Here is a 14722-nt window from a genome sequence, read left to right as displayed (position 1 = left end):
GGCACACAGTCTCTGTTCTCTGGATATCATGAGCCAGCAACAGACACAAAGCATGTAAACCCAGGACAAATCTGAGTTGGAATTCAGCAGTGGATTTCCACCTTCTTTGCTTGTGGACTCCTATTTTTGGTTCCCGTGGTGATATAGGTCCCTGACATTCCACTTGCTCTCCTTAGTTCCCTCTCACAGACCGTGCAGAAGTATTTGAGGGACGTACACAGGCTGGTAAATGGTAGGATTAAAACTAGTGAATGGATGTCTAGAGCCTGAAGACCTTGATTGAAATACGTTCATGTGTCATGGATGTTTCCTGTTTTGTCCATAATAGATGGCATTGTCCATCTCGTAAAGAATATCAATGAGTATTACAATCTGCCTTGTTTGCATTAACTATTTGACCTGCTCACCCTTGATAGGCTGGTGAAAATTATTAGTTGGTTATGCTATTCTTTCAAATGCCCCTTTGGGAACTGTTTCCAAGAAAAATGCAAATCCTATTCATTTCAGCACCAGAACTCATTTTAGCACCAGAGAAGTGCTGAAAGCTGAGGACCTTACACTGCAGCAGAAACAGCACTGTCTCAAGGCCTCTTATTTTCAGCTTTTCAGATCAGTGAAGAGGGGAAAGAAGATACTGTCAGCCACACTACAAACGTGCTGATGAGTACTGGTTGGTCAAATGCAACCAGGAGACTTTGAATTTCACTGTTGCCATGAGTCTGCCTGTCTCTGAACTGTTGGATGGGGCCCAGCTGCGCAGGTACAACACTGCTGTTTCGAGAGGCTGGGTGTGTGTGGACAGGAGCAGTGGAGACCCTGGGACAAGGAATGCTTTGGAATGGCAGCAATGATGGAAGTGAGGATCAGTGGTGTCTGTGAGATCTGGGGCTTTCAGGGAGCCTAGGACAGTGTCTATGGAGCATTGTGAGGAAGCCTCCATCATTAACAGAAATGCTCAGGACGGAGAAACCAAAGCTGATTATAATAAGTGAAGAAACATTTTCTGAATCCAAGAAAGGCCCACAAAAAGGTGCATAAATCCACCTGAAAGGATTCCTGAACAAAATGGATCTTGTCCTTGAACGCTTTGTGAAACCTGAAAATGGAGAAGTCTCCGTGACTTTGGTCAGAGGGCTGCACCCAGTGCAGCATGGTAAGAATTTCTACTGGAAGAAGCATCAAATAAATATAATACAATGTGTTTATTTCAGTGGGAGCTAGTATGAGAGTCAGTCAGTGGCCACAGCATCATCCCTGACACTCCTGAGATCTGAAAAGGAGGCCACCAATAAAAGGTCATTAGCTAAGGTCAAGCAGGGTCAACCCTGACTTTTCTCCTGTCTCCAAGCAGACAACTCTTGAGCAAATACAAAGCCACATTTATTAAAGAACTCTTAAACAACTACAGTAACAAAATGCAGTGGAGTCAAAATTGCAGATCTGTTTTATTCAAAGCATAATATTTATAGAGGTGTCCTGGTTCAGCCAGGATAAAGTTTTCTGCACAAGAGGACAGATACTGAAAGGCAGCGGAGCTGGTTTTAAGGACTGTCCCTGTACCTGTAGATAGTAAAGGCACTCTTGAAAGCATTGTGTCTCTTAAACTACAGTGAGACATACATTTTTCAGAAAGAGTATTTCTATTGCTAGAGCTTGGTAATTCCTATGTGCTTGGTAAAGAAGAATATTAGAAATATTCTAAAATTCTAAATTTCTAAAAGAAACCTTTTGTTACAGGTGGAGCCTGAAATGCTAAAAGGTTGTTCAAAGCATCACTTATGTCTGATCTAGTTCAGCATTAGTCTAATGTTATTTCTTCCCCCTCAGTGGTTTCAAGAAGATATATAAAACCAGACCAGAGCTGATGTTTACTTTTACAGCTAATGGTTCCTCAAATCTACAAGAACTTCTAAGGAGTAGATAAAAGCAGCTGCAAAAGTGATCTAGAAATAAACATCCAGAAGAAAACATAACTGCAATCAAAGTTCCAGCTGTTCTCGTCTTAATTCTTATCAGTATTCTTTTTAATCAGGCACATTTTGAAGTCAAAGGCTTATTTCCAACAGCTTTTGTCCATATATATATAATATATATATATATATATATATATATATGTGTGTGTGTGTGTAAGTCCCTTGAAATATTACAGAAGTTCTGGTTCACATCAAAATAGTATACATTGTCACTGAAATTATTAATTTTCTTTTCCTCATCCCCCATGTTCTCTCTGGGCCCCTCTCTTGCATCTGGCATGTGTACTGATACTCAAGATGACAAATACTGATAACTGCGAAGCTGCAATGCTGCATACTTCCATAAGGCAAAGCTTAGCCAAAGTTAGTCACTGATTTATGTCCCGTGTTCTGTTCAAGAGCGCAAGGGTTTTTTTCTAATTCCATACCTTTAATCCTTGCCACCTTCAACCCAGTGTGTGTTGAATTTCCATCTTATTGTTGCAGCTGTGTTTCCTAAAATGAAAGTACACTTCTTGAAGGCAGTGACACATTCTTAAGTTTATTCACAGATTTAAGTGTTCAGTTGTTCAAAAATGCCTGAACTCATTAAAATGTGATGGTGTGGGTTTTTTTTAAATAGTAAATGGTTGATACCAAGGTTTTAAAAAGCGAATAAGGGATGTTGGGATGATTATTTTTATTCGGCCCAAATCTGTAGAAAGTGTGATAACTTAGGCAGAGATCATAAGCCCAAGGTTTTCTTTAGCAAAGATTATTTACAAAATACACAAGGTGGAAAAAGCTCTCCCACACATAAAAAGCCTTCTGCAGGTGTACAGATGAAAGGAAACAAACTCTGCACTGTCTATGTACCATGTTACTTAGCATGATTTCATGACCCACAGTAGGAGACGGCCCACAAAGCAGATTGATTTCAGAAGAATCTATATGCTTACCAAAAGGAGCTCCCAAAGCTAAATATTTTTGTTATGACCTTCACTGTTTTAAGAGAATACCCAGCTTCCTTGTGCTCTCACATGGAAAACAGACCAGAGGCAATGTGATGTAAATGTTCCTCCAAGAGCTTGCAAGCGAGCCCTCCATGTTACTGTCCCACCCCCTTCAACAGCTGTTTGTGAAGGATTACTCTTCCTTTGGGTAAGTTGGTGAAAAGGACCATACCTTTGCTTCAGCCATCTCAGTTCAAAGTCTGGTGCAGTAACTCAAACCCGCTTTTATTGTCTTTAAAAGCTAAGAGGCTTGTGTTTTCCACCAGAGCAGCTGAGACATGTCCCATTCCAGGAAAAGGCCAAGAAAATAGCTGAGAGCAGTAACAACTTAAACCCCTGCAAAAAATCTGCCAGAGGACATCTGTCAAAGCCCAAAGAGTTCCAGTTATGTATGATTTCATTTGATCCCAGAGGCTGAATAATGTACAGGAAAGATTTAATAATGTTATGCAGATTATGTGTGGAAATGTAAAAGGAACTAAAAACAATGCCAGTTTGAAAAATCTTCATGTGCCTATAGCACTATTATTGCTGCACCGTCAGAAAACACAGCTTGAGCAATAGACTATGATAATAAAATTAAAAATTGGAATTTCTAGACTATTTACTCAGGTGAGACTATTTGATTAGAAAAAGATGACTTAATGTTTTCCCTCTGCCAGGAAATTATCAGTAGAGAGAGCCCCATTCCTGTTTCCACCACATCAGTTCCATTGCCATGTGAAACACTGATAGTGAAAACATGGTAACCAAGGATCTCTGCTCACAACATTTCCAAACGCCAGTGCAAAGGAGACTTCAGCTACTAAAAGAACAAAAACGGATGGCCCTCAGCTATACCTGCTTGCAAGTTTGAGTTACAATGTCTGACTGAACTAGAACTGATGAACTACAGGTTATAGTCCCTTTTGCCAAGTCACTTCCAGAGATGGTAATTTCTGGCGGAGAGGGGAAAGAGGCAGCTGGAAGGGTGGTACGAACAGCCACCACAGGGTCTGCCAAATGATACCTGTCAAATCTTCTGGTAGCATAATGATCCAGTGCCATGTGACACAATTTAAATACTGGCAAAGCAGGGATTATTAAACAGGATTCTTAGCCAAGGATGGCTAAGGGCTTCATAATTAAAAAAACAACCTGAAAGCAGAAGCAAATGGATTCTATCTGCTAATATCTAAAAACTTTTGTGCAGACTCTTACAAAGGAAGCAAGTGTAATGTTTCCTAGATTTCTTGAGGCTGGCACTTGTGGTGGTCTTTCTTTGGCTGGTGCTTTTATCTCCCTTGGGATAGCGGTTATAGTTTTAGCAGCTGAAAACTTATGCTCACCAGTTTTTCTTTCAGGATCTAAGACTTTTCCTTCCAAGGTTGGGTCTTTATTTGCAGGGAGTTCCAGCAGGTTTCTTAGGTTTCTCATTTCCTCTTGCTATTTCTGCTCTCATCTGTTTTGCAAATGGCCACCATAATGTTAAGCTTATCTAATGGCCAGGCCTCCGGCTGGAAGAGTGCCAGCAGCATTCTGAAAACCAGTCATCTGAAAGCATTCAGAGGAGATGGCCATCACCTTACCCCTGAACCTTAAACATAAAACTTTCCTGATAAGCACATACTCCAATGCCATGAAAAGCAAGAGGTTACTCTTAAATTCACTTTAACCAGCTTCCTTCGGTGACACTCAGACACTCTGCTGAATTAATCCCACTCTACAAATAATACATTGTTTTTTTCAGTGTTTACAAAAGATACTGGTTGTACATACACACAGTAAAGGGTGAGCATCCCCATGATGGCTTCACTGTGAATGCAGGTTTCATTCTACAGTTGTTTCTCCTTATTTTGGTAATGGGGATCCTTTTTTTCCCCTCACTGGCAGGGTGTAGTCCAGGTCCATCTACTCCTGGCTTTTGATGTCAGCCATGGCCATGGCAGTTCCTACCATTAGTGAGACTTCAGGGCTTTTTCACTGTTCCTGTTGAGAAAAGTGGCAAGAGTAGAACAATTTTCTTTCCCTCGGTAAAGGGAATTCTGCAAAAATGCAAGATTTCTTCAGGTCTATATGTGCAGACATACACAGAGGACAAAAATCTCATTAACTTTGTTACTGATTTCGGTGAATTCTGGATTTTATTCAAATGGAGGAATTCAGTAGGAGTACTGGGTCTCCAATTTAGAAACTTGAAGCCTAAACAAACTGCCCAAGGTCTGCATTAGACACTTTGAGGACACATAGCAATAAAGATTGATGTAAGAGCTAACGAGCTTAACCTTGCAAAAAGAAAATCAGAAGTTTGTCATCATAACATTTATTTAGTTAAGACCTGAGAAGGAAGAGCTGAGAGCAGCTCCTATACATCCAGTAGGAGAACCAACACTGTAGGGATGGGGTCTGTGTGGAAAAATCATCCCCCATTTGGACTTCTGTTTCCTCAAAGAGAAGAAATTCTGACCTTGTGAGAGACAGTAGAAAAAACAGGCCCAAAGGAGGAAACTGCAGTATGAAGACATCTACACACCAAGACACTATCCTCTGGCGTAGCCTTGTTTTGGAAAGAGGGCTGACGACAGGAAGAGAAAGATCTGCTGGCCACTGCAGTGTCTGTCTGAAGGGCTGATTCAGTCAGCGCCGACAGAGAGAGACCTCCTGAGAGCCTGCTGGGAAAACAGTGTTTCCCAGCTTCCAGGGATCCCGCTGCCTCAGCGCAGTGGGATCTGCTACTGACCACAGCGGGAAGGCTGCTGAGTCAGCCACTGAGCATCAGTCAAACAGTTTCCACTCTCATATAGCAGAGGACGCAGAAAGCAGAGAGGCAGGAATGCATAATGAAACTAGAGAAGGTATCATAGTATGTGAGGTAAATAACTTTCTGGAAATGAAAAAAAAAAATAAAAATCATACACCAAATACTGTTTTATTAGACTGCATATTATAGATTATTTATTTTGAGTAAATAAGAATATATTTAGGAGAAAGCTATATTTAAGTGATTTGAGTAAAACATTAAGCTTAAAACAATAGATACACAGGTGTAAACTGGCACAGACTTATATGGGTTGTGGGTCTGCCTTGGCACAGTCATTTGTTGATTAATCAAACTTTCTGAAGAGTGAGGAATCTGAATAACATCAATGAGGCTCCCTCCAGCTTCTAACTTGTGTTGATAAAGTCCTGTGCTAGTCTTCCTGTCCTAGGACTAAGACAAACAAGCAAACAAAAAGCATTTCTGGAATCCATTGCATTTCTGAAGGTTATTATTTAAAAATTAGACTGTAAGAGATTATTATCCCATGCACACCACTTTAGAACAGACTTCCTAGAAGCATAGCAAGTTTAGGGAAAACCTCTCAAACAATCCCCCTTACTGTAAGACACCTGTTCTCCTTAAAACACTTTTTTTTTTTTAGTGGAAGTCACCCCAGCTGAATTAAATTTGTTTCCCTTGGGCCTGCATTTTCTTTAGCCAACACAACAGCTGCGCCATGTGGAGATGAGCCACAAGAAGTGTAACAACACATGTTTGTGATTGCTGTATCAGCTTTGGCAGCTTTAAGTGCAGAGGTCTTTAGCTGCCTTCTATTAGAGAGCCAGCTTTACAATATATACAACATCTTGCAAAGTAGTAGCAATAATATATATAGTTTTATATATTTCTTGTACATGCTGGTACAGTAAAACCAGAAAGGAACTGACTATTACTTATAGCTATAAATATTGTATTAAGCACAAACATTTTCTTTTGCATGTAAAAGTAGAAACAGAACAGGAGGATGGGTTAACTACAATAAAATCCCCTGAGACCCCTGTGCTAGCTGTTATCCAGTCCTGCAGAGACGCTCAACCATTCAGAATGTGCAGTAACCCTGTTATTTCAGAGCTGCAGTAAATTTAATCTCTCCAAGAAATTGCTGGATTCCTGGAAAATAATGCATAATCTTGGTTCAGCGTGCTTGCTTTTTCTCATTTCAAGAACAGGTGCCAAAAACTGGCCTTGTGGAGACTAATTCAATATACTTTAGAACAGTTTTAAAGTCTGCTTCTGAAGCATTTAATTAAGAGCTGTTGAGTATCCCACACCCGTCAAAATGAGGTACTTGTTTTTGAAAGGTCAAGATGAATGCCAATAATACAGCATTGAATCGAGCATTTGTGTTTGTAATGTGTTATTCCTGCTACTTTATGTATAACTAGTGCACATATTTGTGGATATTCCAACACGGTTCTGTGGCTTTAACCTTCTTGCACATTTTCTCACTTCAAATTGCTGCATCATTTTGTATTGTGTAATACGCAACATGTATTATACACTGATATTGTAATGTATATACATTAATATGCAATGCATATTATACAACATTGTATAAGTGTCCCTGTGACTCTGAGCAGCAAGTTTTCCCACTGTCTAAAATTTCAGATGCTTAGTATATATTCCACAATAAAGGGACCACTTTTACACTGTTTATCTTCTCAGACTGCATTGTTTCTAATCAAATGAACCTATGACATTATTAAGAGTTTATGTCAAATCAATGGTAGTGTCTAATGCGACCTGCCTCCAATTTTGACCTTTCCTCCATCCTCCTGGGAGATGATTTGGGCCAAGGATGGAAACACTAGTCAAGCAAAAATCTACATTTATATTCACACTCCCATGAGCAAATTAGACAGGACTCTCTTTTGAGAACTGATCCCCAAAGTAGTATATTTGAAAAAAAGACTCTGTTGATGCTAACAGATTTTGGATCAGGTCCTAGAGACATTCTGCCTCGTTTGATACTGCATAGGGCAGGGATTTACTGTCTATAATCTTATTGAAGGAGAGATGCAGTATATGTTAAAACATGTAGCTTGGCTTTTTTCTTCTTTCAGTTTTTCATGTTTTTACCTAGTATTCAAATTAGCACACTCATCTTAAAATTAGATTTAAGGAATTTAAACTGAATATTGTTAACCTGGTAAAAGCAGTTTAATACCACCAGTGTAACAAATTGGATCATGCAACTGTAGAAGAGCTCAAGGATGAAGCAATAAAAGTTGCACACGGGCCAGTTCAAGGTTACACAAAAACATTAAGCTCTCTCTTGTTTAGAGGACATTGAAATGTGATATATGGACACAAAAGAAGTAATGTCTTTAAATCTTAAAACGATTAGCAGTTTTACTCTGTAGGGATCTATGGGAGGAGATGGACTCCACCCTGAGGAAGATAAAAGACCTCAGTTTTCTCAAATGGAAGGAGTGATTCATTTTAGGTGGAAGTGGTATGCATGTGATATTCCTCATGTGGTAAATTAACTGTTTCTATTAAGAAAGCTCCTAGCATATGGAATTGCTCTATTTTCCTCTGCTCTGCAGAGAAAGTCATACCACCAGAACATTTTCTTTTTGCTAAACCCAGTCTGGGTAAAAATGGGCAGTGTTGATTGTTTTTGATAAACTCTTTTTTGCTATTAAAGAAATCCATTAATCTTCCACTGGTTTTCTGCTTGCAATTAAGAAATTTTATTTTTAGTAAAGAAATAGGGGGAAAATCTTAGATCTCAAATTTAATGGGGTTCATTAGCTCTCTAGATAGTAACTTGCTTTACATTTTGCTTTGTTTTTATAGCCTGACCTATGTACACTCAGACACTTCAAAGTTTTGTTTTCAGCAGGAAGTCCCCTTGCTCAGTAGTGACAGAAGTTTAAGTGCTCATCCTGGCTAGTGGTGAGGATGCCATAAAACTCTCCCTTACCGAACCAAACCAAACCTGATTAGAGGAGACTCAAATCAGTTCTGTGAAACTTTATTTGCTGCTTTGCTGTCTCTTTAGTACACGGGCTGCTGTGGAGAAGGCTTCCTGCTGCTTTTAAGAGCAGAATGGGAACATAAGTGCAAATCTTAATCTTTTTCTTGTTTTGAATGTATTTCTACTTTCTACAGGATCTTATCTTGTAATCAGACCCATTACTTCACAGTCAGTCATGAAATGGCTGTTATGCCACTGAAATTTTTTTCTGAAGTTTTAAGACTGGAATTGTATTTAGGCTTTTTTTTTTTTTTTGTGCGTGTGCATGTGTGTGACTGTACACGTTATATGAGTAGCTTATTTGGATGTGAATTATGATCTTCTGGCATGTTTTGATTGGGAAAGGTTGGAAAAAAGTAGGAAACTGAGATTTTGTGGTTTCTGGATTTTAAAGCATTTAGAATGAGTGAGCCTTCCACATGCAGAACACTTGCTTTGTAATATCTATGAAACAAGCTGGAGACGTGTTTCACAAATAAATAGGAAGGGTTTTATTAAAAAAAAAAAAAAAAAAAAAAAAAAGCAAGCTCTGTAACTGAATAAACTGTAAGCATTTCATGGCATTGCTTTTGTAGTGCTTGGTATTCACACTGTGCTTTCCAGTTGCACTGGGTTCTCCTTACCTGTCATTTGTTGTTCTGTACTTGTGCTTACCACCTTTTTACACTTCTCTTCAAGCACTTCTGTGAAAGGCCCATAAGGGCAAGGAAACCTGTTTCGTTAAATCTGAAAGAATGGGTCTTGTTAGCCTCTTGAAAGCATTGTACCTAAAAATAAAAAAAATACCCTAATCTTCCCTGAACACTTCTGTCATGTACTCCTCAAACTCTGAGCTCAGGAGCTTAAAGGAAGTGGGAAAAAATGCAGCCTTCATGGCAGTGGAAACCTTGGGCAAAGGCTGTGTGCATTCAGGCAGCTGAAGTTCGGTTAGGGTAGTACCTGCTTCACCAAATAATGACCATTCTTTAGTTATTGATACTAGTTTCCATTCCTAACACAGGCATCAAGCCTTGCTAGTTAAATGTATTTATTTATTCTCCAGGGTGTGAGCACACTTTGCAGACTGGAGAACAGATGGTTGCCTCCAGAAAGAGGGGGAATATTTTTGTGTAGAAGGGAATCCAGAGTAACCCCCCGTATTACCACAACAACAGTAATTGTTTTACAAACCAAAATGAGATTTTTTTTCAAGTTGATGGTAATCTGTAGATCCCACGAGCACAATCAATGCAGCTGTAGTACAGACTGGAATATCTTCTGTGGTTAACTGTAAATAGCAACTCTGTATCCATGGTTTATTTTTACCATAGTGTGCTATAATAGGAAAAATAGCAAATGGTAATTCTATATATAGACTGTTACTAAGACTGTGAGCTAAATGGTTAGTCAACAGAAAAATCCTATCCCAATCAACAAATGTCTTTAGGTCTAGTAATACTATTTTGGATACCAAAATGATGTATACTAGGTAGTGAGAGGAATTGGAGCAGTGCAGCTAATATTTTACTACTGCAGACTTTTAGTGCTCTTTTTAATGTCAAGTAGGAATTTTGTGAACCATGCTGATATTAATACAGTGGATATGGATGACAGAATATGTACCTGTATTTCCTGACTTTATTTTCTGCATCTTTCTTTTGCTGGACCAGTAAAAAGTAAATTTCCTTTTATGTGAGGTTAGTTAACTCTTAAGGTGTGAACAGTTCAGGAAAAGCAAGAAAAAAACAACTGTTCTTTATTCCTAAGCTTGATGAACAACTTGCTTTTAAAGAAAATCTAAATTTTAGTCCAAACTTGAGAATATGCTGTTCTTTTATATTTTATTTATAACTACTTTATGACTGACAGGGTTAGGAAAGTATAGAACAAATTCTTAGATAAGCCTTCAAGGTTACTTCACATTAGACATGATAGGTAGGAAAAAATACAGGCAGAAGTCAGTTTTTCTTATCTTCTGTATAAACAAGCTGGTATTTCGTTCAAGGCCTTTTCCTTAACTTTCAGCATAACAGATCGCTATCAGGCAGTCACAGGGAGAGACATGCAAACATGTTGTTGTCTACTGAATTTATGAATTGGTTTCTAAGAAAATCAGGCCCCTGCATGCATTCTGTCTTTGTGCTTGCCTGCTGTTCCTTGTTGCTGTTCCTTGCCTTTCTCCCCTTTACAATCATTTGTGACTTAGCTGGCTAGTATTAGTCATGCTTGATGAAAAGCTGGAGGTCTGTAATTATAGTAAGTTCCTATTTTTATTAAGTGATGGGTAGAGGAGGAAATGCCCTGTTTGGGGGGCTGTCCACCCAACAGCAAGGGGAAAGTAAGGTGCTGGGTATGGGACCACACTGTGGACTGACCTCCAGCCTTCTCTTGCGAGACAAACAGCGTTTTGTGATGCAGACACAGGATACCTTACCTGTAACTCCGTGGGGTAATGTCACGGTGGGCCAAGACACAGTGAGGTATCAGTACTGTGGAGAGTTTTTAAGGAGCACAGAGCTGGGGGCATACTTGGGGGTCTATGGGGGCAATAAGGATACTATGGGTTTTGAGGTGCCGAGGAGGTGAATGGAGTTCTTGTGGAATGATACAGGGGAAACTGAGGGAGAGAGCAGTGAAGACCCTGTGAAAGAACTGGGGGGTACTGTGGTGAAAGGGTAGAAAGCATACGAGGAAAAGAGCTAGGCTGTGAAAAGCACCACGGACATGATGAAGAAGTAGGGGTATTAAGTTTGGAGAGTGAAAGGTGTTTATGACATGTATGTCTTGGAAAACATGTACTATTAATTCTGCTGTTTTCTAGTAGCGCCATGTATTAAATGAGCCCGATCAAATACCTTCTGAAGTAAATGCTGCTTTTATTTGCTACCAAAGGAACTAGATAAGGTCCCTACTATAACATACATAATTTATTTGCATGAGATTTATGAATGGCTTTGAAGTATATATTTAGAATTTAAATCTTACCATTAGTAATACCTGTCAGAAACTCAGACATGAGATTCTCAGGTAATTTTTATCCTTCTCAGGTTTATTATGAATTATGAGCAACTGAGGCAGGATTGACATCTTGGAACTTTTTGTTTCATACATTTAGGGGCTTGGGGACTGTCTTAGTTTGTGGTTATGCACCACCTAATACTTGTCCATGCCCTCATGATTCCTTTTTCCATTGCAGTATAAGTAATTATAATATAAATTATTTCATCTGTTTATAAAACTACATTATAATATAAAATAATTATACTACTCAAAAACGAAATATGTCTTCATCCATCCTTTGGTCTAAGGAATTATATTTGATGTTAATGCCAGTTCTGCAGAAAAGGGAGTCCTAATGCATGCTGATAAATTGGTGAAGTGGATGAAATACTTCAGAAGAAAAAGAGTAATTCGTTAGTTTTCTCCTATATTTTTAAGATTGGGCTACATTAAGCCTTTTCTTACTCACCTGTCTTCTTTGCAGTGTTATATAGTTCCACTGTTAGAAGAAATCATGGGAAACCTCATGTAGATTGTCTGCAACCTCCTCATCTCCATGGTGTCTAGACACCAGCAATCTCATAGTACATTCATGCCTCCAGAACATCTAGATTTCCCTTGCCTGGAAAGCCTGAATGAGGTAGTAGAACAGAGGGAGTCTGTTTTCCCTTTCAAAGTTCCTTCTTTGCTGGTGGCTAGGTACAGTATTGTAACGAATACCAAATCAGTGTTATATTTCACAGCACGGTTCCCAAATTCATGTTGCGGGAGAAAGGTAAGATAGTGTTATTTATTCCAATATCCCTGACTAAAAATACCATTTGAAATTATAAGAGATGAATAAAGTGGTCTTGAAAAATACTATGGTATGTATGTTATCTTCTTATATTTTAGTTTGAGCATGAATGTACTTAGAAAGTATTTTGGCAGTTGAATAAGGCCTAACTGAAACTTCTGTGAGGAAAGCCTGGAATTAGTCCATATTTTTTGGCACCATCTGCCTGGCTAGGATATAAACCACATTACCTAACTTCTTCTGTTTCAGGCATCTTGTTTTTTTTTTTTTTCATACTTTTCCTTCTTCGTGGCATAGATGGAAGACACTCCTGCTCCCTTCTTCCACAATTATCAGGTAGTCAGGGTATTTTCTAGGAGTTGGGACTGTGGTCTTAAATCATTCTGAATGAAGAGAGCAAATATCTAAATTGACTATTCTGGGATAAATTTTCTTTAGACTTGTTCTTGTCAACTGTTGTTAAAGAGGGAGGGAGGGAGGGAGGGAGGACTGGCAGATTAGGCTGTGTAGCCTAACTTTTCCCAGAGAAATAAATATACATGTGAATGGCGAGAGGGAGCCCTTCTTGGCTCCCTTTCTTTGTCTTGCTGTTACAGCTATAACATAGTACTGGTATTTTGTCCTTGATCCCTTTTCCTTGCTTGAATGTATAGTTTGTCACAGCTTAGACTTGACGGAGAGCTGCAAAAAAAACTGCCTTCTCTGAAATAACCTGAACAAAATATTGCCTTCAATATAGGTGTTAAAGGATGTGGAGACAGCCTCTGCATTCCAGGAGTATCACAGCCAAACAGGGATGTCAGGCTTCCCTTCATTAGGTGAAACTGGTGAAATGTAAATAATAGTTGGTCAGTGGGTATAGCCATATACTCTGTAAAACAAAGTTGGGCACTAGCCACATGGCATCTCCTACCTGCCTGATCTCACTTGTCCTAGAACTGGGAGATGGTAAGTCTTGTGGGGTTCCTCCCCTCTGCTTTCTAATGCACTCACACTGCACTGCATCTGAGGCATCCGCTGGCTCCTTCTCCTGGGTGGTTTCTTTGGCATCTCCTACAAACAGTTGTTTATGGTATGGACACATCTGGCAGTACTGCTGGTGAGCCACTCTGGCTTGTGGGATGATACTTGGAAGACGTCTGCATTAATTTGTTGTGCAAAGGAAGATGTTCTATTGCAGTTTTTCCATGACTCAGAAAAACAAAGAAACCTAAAAGGTCATATGGTGGTGTGATTTGTTTTATGGGTTCATTCAATATTGCCATTGTGCATTTAGCCTGACCACAGTGAGTCAACTGGATTGGATTGACTCAGCCAAAGTAGAGGACTTGCACAACAGCAGGATTTCAGTCATTCAAAATTTCCTTGCTAATGTACATCAAAGAGACGAAACTAAATATGGAGTGTGGAGGTTTTTTTAGGCGGGGGGGGTGCTGTTGTACATCTAAAATCAGCTTCAGTGGGACTTGGGCATCTCAGTATTTTTATAGATCTTGCCCAAGTGTTTTACTACCTTGAACTTCCATTAGTTAGGCAAATAAACCTACTTTCAGGAAAGGATACAGAAATTGGCTTGAACATTTAAGCTCTTCTTGTATGGACTTGGCTGGATCTACTTGGATGCTTTGTCAGTATCTTAAACTGCTACATAAACAGCAGAGTCAGAAGTTGTGGAGAAATTGCGGGTAACTGTCCCATGGTACACAGTGGCCTAAAATCTACTTCTTGAATAATTATGTGAGAGCTTCCTATGGCTTTGCAGGGTAACTTGTATGCTTTGGCATTAAAAAGTTAAGCTCAAGTGCCAGCGTTTTTCACCTCAAAGCTGTACAGTGTCACCCGAGCCAGCAGTGGAGAGCAGCTCCCCCATCCTGCCATGACTAAGTTCAGACTTTCTCTCTGCGGTGCTCTGGAGCCAGTTGTCCATGAAGAGATTTAACTTTTCAAGGAGGGGCTGGACGCAGCTCAGCACCAAGCCCGGCTGTCCTTGGCTGGGGCAGACAGGCGGATGAAAGGCGCAGGCCGCCGGGCGGCGTTGCCCCGAGGCGACGGGGCCCGGCGGTGGCTGCGGGTGAAGAGCTCCCTCCGCCTCAGGCGGCGGCAGTGCCCCAGGCCTGCCCTTGCCCGAAGGCCCAAGAGTCAGGGCATGAAGTGATCGTGTGGGGGAGGGACGGCTGTCCTTCGCCCCGGCGGCGCCTC

General features: G+C 40.0%; 1 protein-coding gene across 1 annotated transcript in view; it reads left to right on the top strand.

Annotated features, from left to right (window-relative positions):
* Positions 1-11079: 11079 nt before the first annotated feature.
* STK3 (serine/threonine kinase 3) overlaps positions 11080-14722 on the top strand; it is a 142932-nt gene continuing 139289 nt past the window's right edge. The window contains exon 1 of the mRNA XM_026841501.1: positions 11080-11309. Within this exon, the coding sequence (XP_026697302.1) occupies positions 11080-11309 (230 nt within the window). The remainder of the gene's footprint in view (positions 11310-14722) is intronic.

Source organism: Athene cunicularia (assembly GCF_003259725.1).
Source record: "Athene cunicularia isolate RWA chromosome 2 unlocalized genomic scaffold, athCun1 chr2_part1, whole genome shotgun sequence".
NCBI lineage: Eukaryota > Metazoa > Chordata > Aves > Strigiformes > Strigidae > Athene > Athene cunicularia.
Note: the sequence above shows the minus strand (reverse complement) of the source record. Positions and strands in the feature narration are given on the sequence as shown.